General features: G+C 35.8%; 1 protein-coding gene across 1 annotated transcript in view; it reads left to right on the forward strand.

Annotated features, from left to right (window-relative positions):
- BRWD1 (bromodomain and WD repeat domain containing 1) overlaps positions 1-16,349 on the forward strand; it is a 117,791-nt gene that overhangs the window by 72,079 nt on the left and 29,363 nt on the right. The window contains exons 24-35 of the mRNA XM_072740548.1: positions 679-804; positions 902-1,009; positions 3,015-3,139; positions 3,784-3,866; positions 7,695-7,806; positions 8,666-8,727; positions 9,431-9,586; positions 9,812-9,932; positions 10,863-10,988; positions 12,427-12,499; positions 13,618-13,659; positions 15,651-15,797. Of these exons, the coding sequence (XP_072596649.1) occupies positions 679-804; positions 902-1,009; positions 3,015-3,139; positions 3,784-3,866; positions 7,695-7,806; positions 8,666-8,727; positions 9,431-9,586; positions 9,812-9,932; positions 10,863-10,988; positions 12,427-12,499; positions 13,618-13,659; positions 15,651-15,797 (1,281 nt within the window). The remainder of the gene's footprint in view (positions 1-678; positions 805-901; positions 1,010-3,014; positions 3,140-3,783; positions 3,867-7,694; positions 7,807-8,665; positions 8,728-9,430; positions 9,587-9,811; positions 9,933-10,862; positions 10,989-12,426; positions 12,500-13,617; positions 13,660-15,650; positions 15,798-16,349) is intronic.

The raw sequence follows: 16,349 nt of genomic DNA on the forward strand, positions 1-16,349 counted from the left end.
GTGGACTCAGTTCCTTACCACATGGGCCCCTCTGTAGGGCTGCTTGGGTGTCTGAATGACAGTGGTGGCTGATTTTCCATGGAACAAGTGGTCCAGACATGTAAGCAAGGGGTGAGCCCTAATGCATGTGACAGCCTAGTCTTCAAGCCTCTCGTTGTCCCTTTGCTTTTATTCTGTTTGTTAGAAGCAATTCCAGAACCACACTCAAATTGGAGGAGATGTGGGCTACACCTCTTGAAGAGGAGAGGAAGAGGATCAGAGAGTTTGTGGTCATGTTTTAAAATCACCAGTCTTAAAACTTCAAATCAAGAGGAGATTCCCTGTGAAAATTAGTCCATGGTGATATTCAGAATGGTGTCTCGGTAGAGCAGTCAGTCTGTTGAGGAGGATTTAGGTTGGAACTTAACTCCTTCCTATAGAATGTAAAGTGTTACAAAGAATCTATTAGAAATTCAGGAGATGCTAGAAAAGTGCTAGGTAAATCTACAATACTTTGACAAGTGATATATGTTACTGTGTATGTTAAGGAACAGACATATGTATGCTGTTTAAAAACAAATCATTAGGTGATATTGCCCGTAAATAGTCATTCTCATCAGTGAAATTTCTTTTGCTTTTCAATTAAACAGTGTGTGCATGCCCTTTCTGGTGTATTAAATTTTGTTCTCTTCTTGGCAGAACTTGCGGAGGATGACTCCAGTGGAGCTTGCAAATATGGAACATTTATATGAATTTCATCCTCCAGTTTGGATAACTGACACCACCCTTCGGAAGTCTCCTTTTGTTCCTCAAATGGGTGATGAGGTGAGAGTAATAAAATTTAAAAACACAAATATGGACCATAAGACGAAATGTTTTATTCATAGGTTTTAATTTATTTTTAAATGTATACATTTTGCAGGTAATATATTTTCGACAAGGTCATGAAGCTTATATTGAGGCTGTCAGAAGAAATAACATTTATGAACTGAACCCTAACAAAGAGCCATGGAGAAAAATGGACCTTAGGGTAAGATGATAGTATTATTAAATCATTCAGCATTTAGCGCATATATAGTTAAATATTTATAAATCGATTAAAAATAAACTACTAGAGACCTATTTCATTACTATCTTTCCATTGATTTCCTACTTTAAAACATTTCTGCTGTCACCTTCTAAGCCTTCAGATCCAGCAGGATGACATTTGTCAGTGGGCAGTCTTTGTGTGCTGCTGCCTGGCACATAAAATTGTAAGAGTGTAAGAGTTTTTTAGGAAGGCAGCTTGGCAGTTTATATCTTAATCTTAAAATGTGTAGATCTAGGATACATTTTCAAAAGAAGTGCAGCTTTTCAGGAGAGGAAATACAAATTGGAAAAATGGTTGGACCCATACATAATAGACTAGATTGCTGAGAACGCTTGAGCTCTTCTGTACTTAACCAGTTTTATAAACTTTTTTTAAAGATAACATTGAAAGAAAGAAACTGCCACATTTCAGCAAGTAGCACAGGTTTTGGTTTGTTATTAGTTAATCACATTGGTGACAGGGTACACAAACAGCCCAGGCTTTCTGGAGGCTATCTTCATAATTGGAGCTGAAACTAAAAAATATTTATATGTTTAAATTCAGTGATTTTACTTCTAGTAATTTAGGAAATAATTGAAATGCATGTGAATTTATGAGTGAGGCAATTTCATATCATTATTTATAAAAACCAAAAATTAGAAAAAATCCAAATATCCTACAGTATTGAGTGAATCAAATCATGGTACATTCGCAGAATTGACTGTGTAGAGCCGATTGTGTAATTGAGGCTTTTAGAATATTTGTTGAATGAATGACTATTAAATTTTTATAACTTATTATGAAGAGGAAAAATGGGAGATGTTGTTTGTGGTTATGAGAATAAAAATTTACAGACCTATGTAGTCAAACAAAATAAATACATCAAAATATGGAATAGCATTGCAGTTGATTTTTTATTTTATTTTTTATACCTTTTTTTGATACTTTGAGTAACTGTTAGAAGATGAAAAATAGCTATGCTAGCAACTCCCCCTCAATTTAATGGCTCTTCTTCTTGAACTTTTTCTTGAGATTGCTCTGATTTACGGACATCTCTCTCACTTACTACAGAGTCTCTGAGTACAGTTGATCCTTATTACTTGCAGATGCTCTGCTTGTGAATTTTCCTACAAGCTGTATGAATACAGTTGATCCTCATTATTTACAGATTCCCTATTTGTGAATTTTCCTACTTGGAAAATGAATCAATGATCAGGATGCTTTCTGGTCATTTGCAAACATGCACTGAGTAGCAAAAAATTTGATTTGCTTGACCAGCATGTTTCCAGCTGAGATTGAGCAAGGTGATGCCTTCTTGTTTGAGGCCTTGAGGATCTCATAACCGAGGGTCCTTTTTGCCAACTGCTGATTGCAACAATAAAGAATTTTCACATCTCTACTTTTTTTTTGTTGGTGACTTGCTGTTTAAAAATAGCTGTCAAGTTTAGTGCTCAAAGTCCTCTGTTGTACTTCTCAGCACAAGGTGATGATATGCTTTACGGAGAAACTATGTGCCTTAGATAAACCCTGTTTAGGCATGAGTTACACTGCTTTTGGCTGGGAGTTCAGAGCACTAATCAATCAGTATATTAGATGAGATGTCTTTACACAGAAACATGCAATACAGGATTGTGTTTCTCTAGGAAGAGCACAGAGCCAGGAAGAAATTCGGGTTATTCACATAATTGTCTTTAGATTTGAGCTGGTCGATGACTTATATGTTCCTTCTTAACACTTGTGGTGTATTTTCTAAAGTGAGTATATTCCGTACGTTAGAAGCTGTATTAAATGGCTATCCTAAAAAAGACATGAAGATTAATGTTAACAAAAGTGATTGTAATGAATGTCAAATTGGAAGCCTGAATTTTGAGTTGACTTAAATGTAGCAATATAGAGAATTATAATTTTGAGGAATTGCTCTACTCTGACCATTTTAAACACATATTCTTTTAAAATATCGTTAAAGGATCAAGAATTGGTCAAAATAGTTGGAATACGATATGAGGTTGGGCCCCCTACACTCTGTTGCCTCAAACTAGCATTTATAGATCCTGCGACTGGAAGACTAATGGACAAATCGTTCTCTATTAGGTATGTGTTACTATTTTTTTGTGGAATTAATTTCAATTTAAATTTTTCCTCTTGCTGGTGAGCATGACTTTTTCATAGCTGCAGCGTCCGTAGTAGAGCATTGTGGACAGCATGCAGTGTGAGTTGAGGTTCTGGTAGATGGGAGCCCACTAGAAGTAAAAATCATGTGTTATAGCAACAATTAAGCATTGGCCTATTTTATACCTTCCTCTGTGCCACTTCCATGTGTGGAGAACCTGTCTGTTTTTGAGAAAATATTAAAATGAATAACTTGTTAAACCGTGTTGTGTATTATGGTAGTCCTTAGTCACATGTGGCTCTTGAGTGCTTGAAATGTGGTGGATTTCAGTTGAATGTGCTGTTAAATGTAACACTAGGTTTGGAAGCCTTGGTATGAAGAAAAAGAATGTGTGAAATATCTCATTGTTATTTTGTATTGATAACATGGTGAAACAGTGTTTAGGGTACAAAAGGCTAAATGAAATACACTCTTAAAATTAATTTTACTAGTTTCTTTTTCCATTTTTTTAAGTATGGCTGGTTGAAAAATGAGGATTACAAATGCAGCTGTTTCTTTGAACATTGCTGCTCTAGACTATAACCTGCTACTCAGGGTATTTTAACAATCTTTTATTTCTTTTTAGATATCATGATATGCCAGATGTTATTGACTTTCTTGTATTGCGTCAATTTTATGATGAAGCAAGACAGAGGAATTGGCAGTCTTGTAAGTCCATCCTTCCTGAGTTTTATATGCCCTTAGAAAATCTTATCTCTCATATTGGTCTATTTTTCTGGTTATGGTGCTGCTTATTATGGTAGATGCAAACATGCAAATTCTAGAAAGAAACGTAAGTGACCAAAAAGTGTATTTTGTTTAAGGCCTGGTACTTGTTTCTCCTTAATAACCTCCAAGCAGTATTTCTTGTGTTCTTATAGTAGCTGACGTTTTGAAGGGATTCTTACTCATTGACTATATGCTAGAGTTGACTTTTTATTTCCTGTCAGACTTCCCTGTGCTGCATTTTTTTCTATCTTTAATGTGACTACTATAATTCACAAAATTATTCTAATGATATAAGACAATCAGAAAGTTGAAAAATAATGCAGATTTCACACTGATAATATTCTGATATACCAGAATATTTTACTTTAGTGTCGTATCAACCCAGACTTAAATACATTGACTTGAGGAAACCATTCTTCTAAAAAATAAAAGAAATTCATAGTACATTTCTACTTTATAACTCTGAGACATCTGACTGGACAGAAAAAATAAAATGACCTCAACATATGTGCTAGCTGAATGTGTTTTTTGTGGTGACCATTTAGGGTGGGTTGGTGGGCTCCCTTGCTTATTAGACTTGCATAGGTCAGTAATCTCCACAGGACAAAATTGATGACTGTAACCAGGCTAGGTAATACTAGTCAGCAACCGTAGAACCCCTTTCACAGGTATACATGTATTACTTTCAGTATGGAATGCTATCTGGGGGGCTCATGTGTTGAGTTTGACTTGAATCACTGAGGATAGCTCATTCTCCTTTTATCAGTTTTGGCCTCTTATTAGAGATACTAAGTTTTATATCTGATGAATACATTGTAAATAATGTTAGGACCTCATTAATTTTCCTAGTTTTTGCTGCCTTTTTCTACATGTACTACAAATAGATAAATTTTAGATAGAATTACCTGAGCCATCCCTATTTGAAATGAAAGATGGTCAGAGAGAGTGGCTACTCTTAGTGGACTATTTTTAGTAGTTAATGTCCACTCAAGTAGTCAGGATTATTTTGGGACTAGAGGTAAAGGAAATTTTTCTTGAAGAAAAACATCTAGCCAGACGCAGAAACAATAGAAACCAAACTCAAGGCATCCGGAATGGTGGGAGTTAACAGGTCCTATAGCCAGATTCTGAAGAACATTCAGGTTTCCCATCTTTATGCCTGGGATCCTGAGATCAAGCCTCACATCTAGATCCCTGCTCAGCAGGGAGCCTGCTTCTCTCTCTCCTGCCCATGATTTCTCTCTTTGTCAAATAAATAAAATCTTAAAAAATAAAAAGTTTCCCATCTCTTTTTATCTAGCCCCATTATGTATGAGTTGGAAGCTCTCTTTTTGTTCTACCAACATGTACATCCAAAAATTGTTTTAAACTCAGTTCTTTGTAGCTCAGCTCTAGAGGTGGATTCCCACTTGACTCTTGTAATTTAGTGGTTTTGTTTTATTTTTGTGGTTGAGAAATTAATGTACCAGATCTTCTGATTCAGTTTTGTTCCCCTCTAAAATCTTACCTATTTTCTTGAGGTTTGAGCAGTGTTATTAAAAGAAGTTGCTTGATTCTGATTTTTCTATGTTGAAAACTTTATTAAAGTTCTGTCCTACTCTTAGTTTATCCTACTGTTATATGGGCAAAAACAGGTTTTTTTTTTTTTTTTTAATTCTTAAAAGTCGGGTTTTACCTTCTGAAAAGGTTTTTTTTTTTTTTTTTTTTTTTTTTTAAGATTTTTATTTATTCATGAGAGAGAGACAGAAAGAGAGGCAGAGACACAGGCAGAGGGAGAAGCAGACTCCTCACAGGGAGTCCAGTGTGGGACTGAATCCCTGAACCCCAGGACCTGAGCCAAAAGCAGACGCCTGACCACTGAGCCACCCAGGCGTCCCAAAGTGTTTTCTTTTTTAAAAATTGTATTTAAGTAATCTCTGTACCAAACATCGGACTCTAATTCACGACCCTGAGATCAAGAATTGTATGCTCCTCTGACTGAGCCAGCCACGTACCCCAAGAAAAGTGATTTCTTAAGGTTCCTTTTAATTAAAAGTGTTAACACTGAAGAAATGTTTTTATTTAAACTAAAAGCATCTTCTAGTTTTAGGTAAATAAGGAAGAAAAGTATTATAAAGTTAATTCTTGGTATCAAAGACTGGCTTTTTTATGTTAAATTAGGTTTTTTACTTATATAATGAGACAAAAACCAGAGTGTTACATCAGATTTTTAATATATGCCTTTCATTTAAAAAGTTAGAACTTTGATAGAATTTTTTTTCTGAAGTTGAAGTTCTGTTTTAGAATATTTATATTAATGAAATACTATCAAAAGTGGAAATTTATTTAGAGAGAGGGATTAGGGGGCTTATGGGTTTCTAGTGATTTTGGAAAATATGAAATATACATAAAAGTCATGTTTCCATGAATTTGAAAATATATTAAGAACCTCAAAACATGTAGCTCCAGGAGTTATGATACTCCTGAGGTTTTATTTTATTTTATTTTATTTTATTTTATTTTATTTTATTTTATTATTTTATTTTATTTATTTATTTTATTTTATTTTTCCAGTTTTACAGAATTCAGTATAAGTATACTTTTAGTTAATACTATTTGTGGGTATTTTATGGCATAAATATTCTCTTTCTTGGAGGTGAGATGTAGCTTTAATTTTGATTGGTAACATTTCTGTAAAACTTTTCCTTGAAAAAAGAATTGCAAATCTACCAAGAAATTACTAATTCTGGATAAGAGACTTTTTTTGTTAGTGATTTTGTTTTGAGAATGGTGGAATGGATGGGAAGGAAAACATGGGCTTATTACAGCAGTCTGTGTTTCTTTTCTGTAACGGACCCCACATATACTGTATTCCTCTAGAAGAGTTCTTACTGTTAAAATACATTCAGAAAATGACTGAAGTTAGTTGGAGTACTCCTTACAGTTATTTTGGTTTGTTGAGGAGCCCTCCTAAGATCTGCTTCCCCACTTTATATACCCTGCTGAGATAAAGAGCTATGCAGATGTTTCCTTTTTTTTTTTTTTTGGGAGGTGGGAGAGGCAGAGGGAGAGAACCGGGGGCTGGGGGGAGGGATGGAGTCCTAAGCTGGCTCCATGTTCTATGTGGGACTTGATCTCACAACCCTGAGATTAATGACCTAAACCAAAACCAAGAATCGGGTGCCTAACTAACTGAGCCACCTGGTTGCCCCTAATGGTTTTAAATAACATGTAAGCAGTTTGAAGGATACCTCTTGAACTGATTTTTATTGTGAAGTCCTAAGATGTGACAATACTTATATAGGAGCAACTTTAGAATAATCACGGATTAAATTCTAATCGTATTTTTTAATCATATTTTTATAATTTGTTTTATTCAGGAAACATTGCAGAGCTGTATGTATTTAATATACTTGTTAAATATTAAACTATTGACAGTACATATAGTTATAAAAGGTTTTTGAGTTTTGTTAAACTTTTTTCTTTCATGTCGTATTATGTAATAGAACTTATTTTGGGGTAGGTGTTTGGATCCACCAGACAAGGTCATCTAGTCATAACCATTTTAATCTGTTACACTATATGGTTATATGCCTTCAGGAAATTGCTCAGTGTGACATTGTATCTTTATACATTTATCTCATCCCTGAAGATTGCTAGAAAGTGGGGAATGGTGGCTAATTTTAAGATAAAGAAGTAATTTCTCTTTTATCCAAATCAGTGGTATTTTATAAATTAAAAGTGTTAATTTTGGCAAATTGGTGTCTCAGTCTTGGTCATCTCTTACAGGTGACAGGTTTCGTTCTATCATTGATGATGCCTGGTGGTTTGGGACAGTGCTGAGTCAAGAGCCATATCAGCCACAGTACCCGGATAGTCATTTCCAGTGCTACATCGTTAGGTCTGTATGCAGTTGAAAATGAAGCCTCTACAAACATTGATTCATTGTGGTGGGTGGTTTTATGACCATGGTTAAGGACCATGATTTAGTCTGTCATTGAGTCCTGTCAGTCTCCCCCCTTACAGTGTCTCTAGTATGTCTCTGCTGCTTCCTATTTACTGGTACCCCTTAGGACAGACTCTGCTTGCTTCCCGGGACCATTTCTGTAGCCACCCAATATAGCAGTGTAATACTGCAGGATCCTTGTTCAAGAGCACACATTGTATCATTTCCTTTGTTTATAGAAGGTTTTGCTGCTTTTCTATTGGCTGTGGAATAAAGTCACATTCTAAACTGGTATTCAAAACTCTACTGTGTCTTTGAGTTGTTTTTTTGCTTTTGCTTTTGTTTTTGTTTTATTTTATTTTATTTTATTTATTTTTTATTTTTATTTTTTTTATTTATGATAGTCACACACAGAGAGAGAGAGAGGCAGAGACACAGGCAGAGGGAGAAGCAGGCTCCATGCACCGGGAGCCTGACGTGGGATTCCATCCCGGGTCTCCAGGATCGCGCCCTGGGCCAAAGGCAGGCGCCAAACCGCTGCGCCACCAAGGGATCCCTGTTTTTGTTTTTTTTTTAAATGCCTACCCTGGCTATAAGCCACAGAGGATTTCTGGTTTAATATATTTTCCTAAAAATCTTATTAGTAATATTTAAACTTTGATTGCTACAATAAAATTTTCACATTTTATTTTTCTTTACTCTTGTAGTTGGTTACCTAGTTGTTAGCCACAAGTTGTTTGTTTTTTGTTTGTTTGTTTGTTTTTTTGCCACAAGTCATTTTTATGAGAGCTAACTAGACTTTGTGTTTTAACAGGTGGGACAATACTGAAATTGAAAAACTTAGCCCATGGGACATGGAACCAATTCCTGATAATGGTATATAATTTTTAAATAATATTTTACCTATGTTTTCTGTTTGAGAAATGTTTTCAAATTATTATGGTAACTGTGAGCTTTATTAAAACTCAAAAAAGAATTTTTTTTTTTTTTTAAGATTTTTATTTACTCATGAGAGACAGAAGGCAGAGACATTAGCAAAGGGAGAAGCAGGCTCCCCGCGGGGCACCTGATGTGGGACTCGATCCTGGAACTCCAGGATCACGCCTTGAGCCAAAGGCCGTTCGTTGCTCAACTGCTGGGCCACCTAGGCGTCTCTCAAAAAAGAATTAATGGGTATCTGGCTCATTAATTATTATCGTAGGCTTCCAGCTTGATGCTGACTGCATCTTAGTAGCCCACTGTCGTTTCCCATGTAATCCTGGCTATTTTGTAGAATTTCTCTCAGTTTGGGTTTGACTTGCAATTTCATCCATATCCAGGGTTTGCATTTTTGGCACTAGTGTTAGAGAAGTGATATGTATATGTGGTCCTCTGTGCTTCCTGTCAGGAGACACATGATATCCAAATGTTCTATTCCTGAAGACATTAACTTTCATTCTGTGATTTAGGTGGTGTCTGCAGGTTTCTCCACTGTAAAAGAGCTACTTTTTCCTTTGTAGTGTTTTTTTAATGAGTTTCGACAACTTAAATATGGTATATTTGTTTGATAATTTTTTGTTCTTTTTAATGGAATTCATAGTTGATCCACCTGAAGAATTAGGAGCTAGTATTTCTGTCACTTCAGATGAGCTAGAGAAATTGCTCTACAAACCACAAGATGGTGAATGGGGTCAGAAATCGAGAGATGAAGAGTGTGAACGAATTATTAGTGGCATAGATCAACTTTTGAATCTTGGTAAGTTTTTGAGTGTGAATTTTCATTTTTAAGATTTCCACTCCACATAAGTATTTTAAAATAGTGGCAAACTGGGGTTGTGTTCTTCACTACAATTTTTATTTGCTACCTTTTGGGTGGGCTTGCGGTGTTAATGGTAGCTTTATTTTTGAATCATTTGTAGAGAAATAATCTCTTAAAGGTAATGAATTTATTGATCAAAAATTCTTTTCTCTCCCTCCACAGACATAGCAGCAGCTTTTGCAGGTCCAGTTGATCTGTGTACATATCCGAAGTACTGTACTGTAGTAGCTTATCCAACTGATCTTTACACAATCCGAATGAGACTCGTTAATCGATTTTACAGGTCAGTAGAAACCTCCTTTAAAAATAGTTTGAAAAGGTATTTGATCGTCCTGACCAGAGTAAATGAAGGTGGTGGTTGATGGTGACAGGGGTGAAGTAGGGGGGCTGATGAGCATTATTTTTGGTTTCATTCTCTTTCATTATGGTAATTTGTGGTCTTATGTATAAGACACTTAGATGTTGAAGAGAAAGCAAATAAAAAAAAATGCCATGTTTCATTCCTCAATCTTTAGTAGTCTGGTTTTTTTTAAATGAATATGTTAAGTAGTTAGATATCATATTTGTTTTTATTTGCGTGTTAACATTCTTACTTAGCTTGATTTAAAGATATAATTGGTTAACATTGGCCTTTGAAAGATTAATTCCCCAGAGTCATCAGCTTTTTATCTTTGGCTTCTGGAGAACTGGTAATTATAAAATTTCCTATTCTCAGTGTTTTTTTTTTTTAAGTAATTGATGGTATTTTATTTTTTATAATTCATCTATTTCAAGAAATTACCAGTACAAAAAACTGGCTTCTTATATAGTTGGTGTAATTTATCTCCATAGCCAAACCTGGGAATGTGCATTTGTTCAGAAATCACTTTGCCTGGTTACTCTCTCAGGATTAATGGTATTTAACACATGTTCTTAAATGCCTCTCAGTAGCTTCAATAGTATCTCTAGAGAAGGTAAAAGGGTGGGTTACTTTGTTAGTTTCCTGGATGTTATGATAAAATGAACTGTTAAGATTGTTGGTCTTTAAATACATTCTCTATGGTTTAGCTTCTGACGTGATTGCTTATGACTATGACAGGTTGACAGCATTAGAAGGTGGTTTAGCTTGAGGGCTTATGATTTAATATATTAATATATGCTGGCTTAATTTTTAAAATTTCATTTCTGTCTTTTCATTTTCTAACATGTAAAATGCCTACTTTTTATTTTGAAGGAGGCTATCTGCATTAGTTTGGGAAGTCAGATATATAGAACATAATGCCAGGACATTTAATGAACCTGAGAGTGTAATTGCAAGATCAGCTAAGAAGATAACTGACCAACTTTTAAAATTTATAAAGTAAGTTACCTCCTGTTACAGATGTGGTGGAAAAGTAACTTTGCATATTGCACCTCTTGCAGCCAACCATTTTTTAATTTTTGCTCTCTGAATTATACCCTTTTAACATGCTGTGTTAAGTGGCATTTCTTTACACACGTATTGTAATCATAATTTCAGTAAAGGCATGAGAAATCAAGAATCCAGTTTTTTTCTGTTTTTTAAAATTTTGAACTAATTTTATACTACAGAAAGTTGCCCTGTATATACCCTTCACCGGTTTCCCCTTAGGTTAACTTTTTTCATACCTGTGGTATCCTCATGAAATGTTAAGAAATTATTCTTGGTGTCATACTAATGGCTGCAGTGGATTTCCTCAGTTCTTATGGCAGCATCCCTGCTGTATCTCAGGACCTAGTCCAGACCCCTGCTGCTTTCACTCATCTGGTGTCTGTGTGTCCTTTTATCTGTTATCTAGCCTTTCCCTTCGTTCCTGACCTCATCATTATTTCTCACCACTTATTTTGTGGAGAATATTGAGTTTGGGTTTGTGTGAGGTTTTTTCATGACTACATTGGTTTTCGTCTCTCGGATTGTATCCCATAAGAGTGGTTGTATAAGGGTGACTCAGCGTATGCTTCTTGCACTGGGAGATCAGTTTGCAGGAGTAGAATGGAAACTGACTTGGAAAGTGAGACTTGAGTTTTAACCTCGTTTGTTTGAACATTCTTTGTCACTTTGGGCAACTTACTCAGCCTGTTTCCTTTAAACTTAGTATTTTGCTGCATGATCCTTTTTTCTGTTTGTTTTCCAACGTTGCTGTATGATCTTAATGCCCTTCCACCATAGTCACAGAAATTGTAGGAAAGAATTGTGTGTGTATTGGAGAAGATGGTTTATAAACTGTGCCATCATTTTCACCATCAGGCCGCACACTGGGAAGTAACTGGTTCCAAGTTTTTCAACTGGGTTGAATCTGCTCCTGGCCCACAATTTTCATTTTTTCCACTTCAGAAAAATCACACACCCATTTTGATCTTCCTTATGCCTAGACATTCCTAAATTAGCATTCTTTCTTTTTTGGGTGCAGTGAAGATATAATTTGCTTTAATTTGTACTTTTCCCCTCTATTTTATCTCCATCAGCCATGTTCTTGGTACTCACTGTATGACTATGACTAGTTATGATGTGTAGGAAAACTCATCCCCGAGTTCACCCAATTGAGCTTATGCATGTATTATTTCTGGATTACCATCTTAGTTTTATACATACTTAGTTGGGGGGGAGGGGACTTGCTTTCAGTGTTCTAAGATGGTCAGTTGTTTCCACAGAGGGTAGATTAAAAAACCCTGGTATTCCTCTACTTGGAGAACCATCTATATCTTAACTTGCAGTTTGAATTTTTTACAACAGTAACTACATCTGCATACTCTTAAAAATATGAAAAATTGTTTTTTAGGAATCAAGACTGTACAAATATCTCAGAACTTTCCAACACTTCTGAAAATGATGAGCAAAATGCCGAGGATTTGGTATGAAGTTTGCCAACTTTATAATGATTTTTGTTAATTTTAAATAGTAACTTAAAAATATTGAGTGAAGTAGAAAATACCAATTCTCGCTATATTCCAGTGAACTATGAAAACTATTTTGATAAAAATATATTTCTTAATTGTCTAGACATTCAGTGAGGTAATTTGTTTTAACCAATAATTGATACCAAATAAAATACGTCTTTGCGAATAACATAGCTGCAGAATGTTCTCTACTTTTGCAAAAACCAATATCTGAGAGTTGGATTTAATTGTAATTAAAAAAATATTTTTTTAAAGATTTTATTTACTCATGAGAGAGGCAGAGAGAGAGAGGCAGAGACACTCTGGCAGAGGGAGAAGCAGGCTCCATGTGGGGACCCCAGTGTGGGACTTGGTCCCCAGACCTGGGATTACGCCCTGAGCTGAAGGCAGATGCTCAACCACTGAGCCACCCAGGCGCCCCTAACTGTAATTAAAAATTAATGAGCTTTACCATGCTCCCAGTACCTACAAGTTCTTCACTCAAGATTATTTTGAAGTTTAAGGCAAATATCAATGGTATAAATAATTTCACTTCATACAGAATCAGCACTAAGTTGCAGGAGTTTTAGGAAGGATACTCTTTAAAAACACTAACCATTATCAGTGTAATATCAATTTCTACAAGACCTCTAACTGTAATTCACTGATTTTCAAGCTACTTTATATTGGGATAAAAATGGGTACACAAATATTTGATTTAGGGAATGAGAAAATGTATAGAGTAGGAAATTGAGGAAATGTAGGAGTTGGTTTCTAGGGTTTTGTGGATAGAAGTAAAACACAAATTTAAAGTTGCTTATGCATGTACTATATTTAAGTCATGTACAAAGCATTTTTTTATCACTGTCTTTTGGAATTAATGCATGTTCTTAAGGAATGCAAAGGGTTATTAAGAATGGTTGGTTTGTTGGAGGCTGGGTTCCACAAAAATCATTTGATAGGGTCTGCCTTTTGAGATTTTTGTAAAATAAGTTAAAAACCCTGGTAAGACCTAATGTCTTTGATATGCATTTAGGTTATTATATTTCTAATGAGAATGTTAACACTTAAGCTGCTCTGATTTTTATTCCTAGGATGATAGTGATCTTCCTAAAACATCTTCGGGAAGAAGGAGAGTAAGTTAATCTGCCTGATTAACCTTTGTCTTTTACTTATTCTGTGTTTTAAAAGCAACCTCTAGGGGGTCCTGGGTGGTGCATTTGGTTAAGTGTATGATTCTTGATTTTGGCTCAGGTCATCTCATCAGGGTTGTAAGGTTGAGCCCTGCGTTGAGCCCCCTACGTCAGGCTTTGCTCTCAGTAAGGAGTCTGCTTGTCCCTCCCCCACCCACATGTGGTATAATGAATAAATAAAGTCTTTAAAAAAAATAAAAGCAACCTAAGATCTTAGATGTTTCTCTGAAAAGTTATATTAGAATTGGGTATTGAGTGTTTTATGAGAGAAATGACAAGTCACTAAAAGGGTGGGTAGTTAGGGAAGGTTTTGTGGAAGAATTGGGACTTGAACTGAGTTCTCACAGGGAGCTGAGTAGGAAGGGGACATTCAGAAAGTAAGGAGCTATTAGGACCCAGGTCAGAAAGTAGGCATGTGTGGCATGTCCCCACACTAGTGATAGAGCATTGGCCTGGCTGGTTTAGGGGTGGAGTGTGGGAGTGAGCAGAGTAGCAGCATCTGGCTGTTTGTTACTTTGGGAGCAGATGATGATGGTATTGAAAACCAAGGATTTCATTTAAATTTAGAGGATCAATTGTACAACCAAAATAGTTGAATAGATTTTGAAAGTTAACAGGATCAGTATTAAAGGAAGTGATTTAGGATTCTGTTGCAAGAAGTAGGGGTATAGGATGTGGGAGCCTGGTCAAGGACAGTGCTTGTATGGAATGGAGAGTCAGGGAGAGGATCAGCCATTATAAGGGGAACTTTGTAGGATTTGATGATTAAACCTTTTTAAAAAATGACTTGTTAAAAGGATGGAGTTAAAGAGAACAGTGTACGGATATATTAAGTTTTGGATATGTGGTTAGAATTTTATCACCAGCAGGTCTTTTAAGTTCTAATAATAAAAGTAAAGATTGTTGATGCTTAACATTTTGGGGTGCCTGAGTGGCTCAGTTGGTTAAGCATCTGACTCTTGATTTCGGCCCAGGTCTTGATCTCAGGGTCATGTGATCAAGGTCTGTGGCAGGCTCTGCCCTGAGCTGCAGATCCTGCTTAAAGATTCTCTTTCTACACTCCCCACCCCTGATCCACAGGCATGCACATGCTCTCTCAAAAAAGAAAGAAATGCTTTACATTTTAAACGTCCAAATGCTGCTTAAATTTAAGCTTAATATGTTAATTTTCCAAATATGCTTGCCCCAAATAACATTGAAAAGTTAGGCTTGAATTATTGTCATCCGATTGTCTCATGTCCCCTCTTCTCTCTTCAGGCCAGCAGCTTGAACTCTCTGCTGCTGACTCTTCTGCCTCATTCTTTTTTTTTTTTTTTAAGGTTTATTTATTTAGTTTAGAGAGAGCGTGATCATGAGTGGGAGGGATAAAGGGAGAGAGAGAATCCCAAACAGACTCCACATACAGGGCTCAATCTCACAACCCTGAGATCACTAACTGAGCTAAAATCAAGAGCTGGGACGCTTAATCGACTGAGCCACCCAGGCTCTTCTTCCTCACTCTTAAAAGGACCTTTGTGATTAAATTGGGCCCATCCTGATAATCCAGAACAGTCCTCCCATGTCAAGATTCATGCCTTTAGTCAAGTCTGCCGTGTAAAGTGACAGTCATGAGTTCTTGGATTGGGATGCATGTATCTTTGGGGCCATTATTTAGCTTACCAAATTATTACAGGTGATACTTCATATGTTGTGAACATTCTCTACACTTGAATGTTAAGTGATGGGGTCAACAATATTTCCAGAGTAATGGAAGTGGTGCTATTGGGTTTTTATAGAAAAGTGGGTTCCTTCCAAGTAGGTAGAAAATAAGAGTAGCCACATTGTTATAGTACAGAAGACAAGAACTCACTTGCATTTTTACCACTGTAATATGCCATACCACAGTGTTAAATTTCCAAGAATGAAAAAACTTAATATTGTAAATGTGTTTTTAGGTCCGCGATTGGAAAAAAAGGAGCATCAAAGCAAACAGCTATGTTGAAAGTAACTGGAAGAAACAGTGTAAGGAACTAGTGAACTTAATTTTTCAGTGTGAAGATTCTGAACCATTTAGACAACCTGTTGATTTGGTTGAATATCCAGTAAGTTGCCATTGTTTGAATGCTTGGGCCTTTTCTTATTTTGTATAGAGATTGGGGTGGAAGTATTTAAAGTAAGCTTTAATGAGTAAGATGTCTTAGCTTCATGTTAACTTTGTCTCTTACCACTAAGTGGAAGAGTTGTATTGCATATACATTTTCTTGAACTTACAGACACTCCTGTAACTTGGGCTGAGACTTAATCACTGCTACATCATAGTGGCAGGATCCTACAGGTTATCTATTATGTTGTAGGGCCAGCCCCAGGAAAACTGTAAATTGGATAAAAGCATCTGTATTCATTCTTCTAATATGGGAATGGAAAATTACCTTAAAAAAAGATTATAAAGCACAAATTTACTGTAGAAAGCTTGGAAATTACATAAAGAGTGTAAAGAAGGAAATAAAAACCATTCCATATCCCATGAAGTATATCATTTTGGTATATTATTTTTTTATGTCTGGGTCTCTTTTTAAAAATTATTGATGAGTCTTCAGGTCTTCTAACCTTTTTCTCCTCTCTCATTTTGAATATTTTAGAGAACTGATGCACTT

The sequence above is a fragment of the Vulpes vulpes genome, chromosome 15 (assembly GCF_048418805.1).
Source record: "Vulpes vulpes isolate BD-2025 chromosome 15, VulVul3, whole genome shotgun sequence".
NCBI lineage: Eukaryota > Metazoa > Chordata > Mammalia > Carnivora > Canidae > Vulpes > Vulpes vulpes.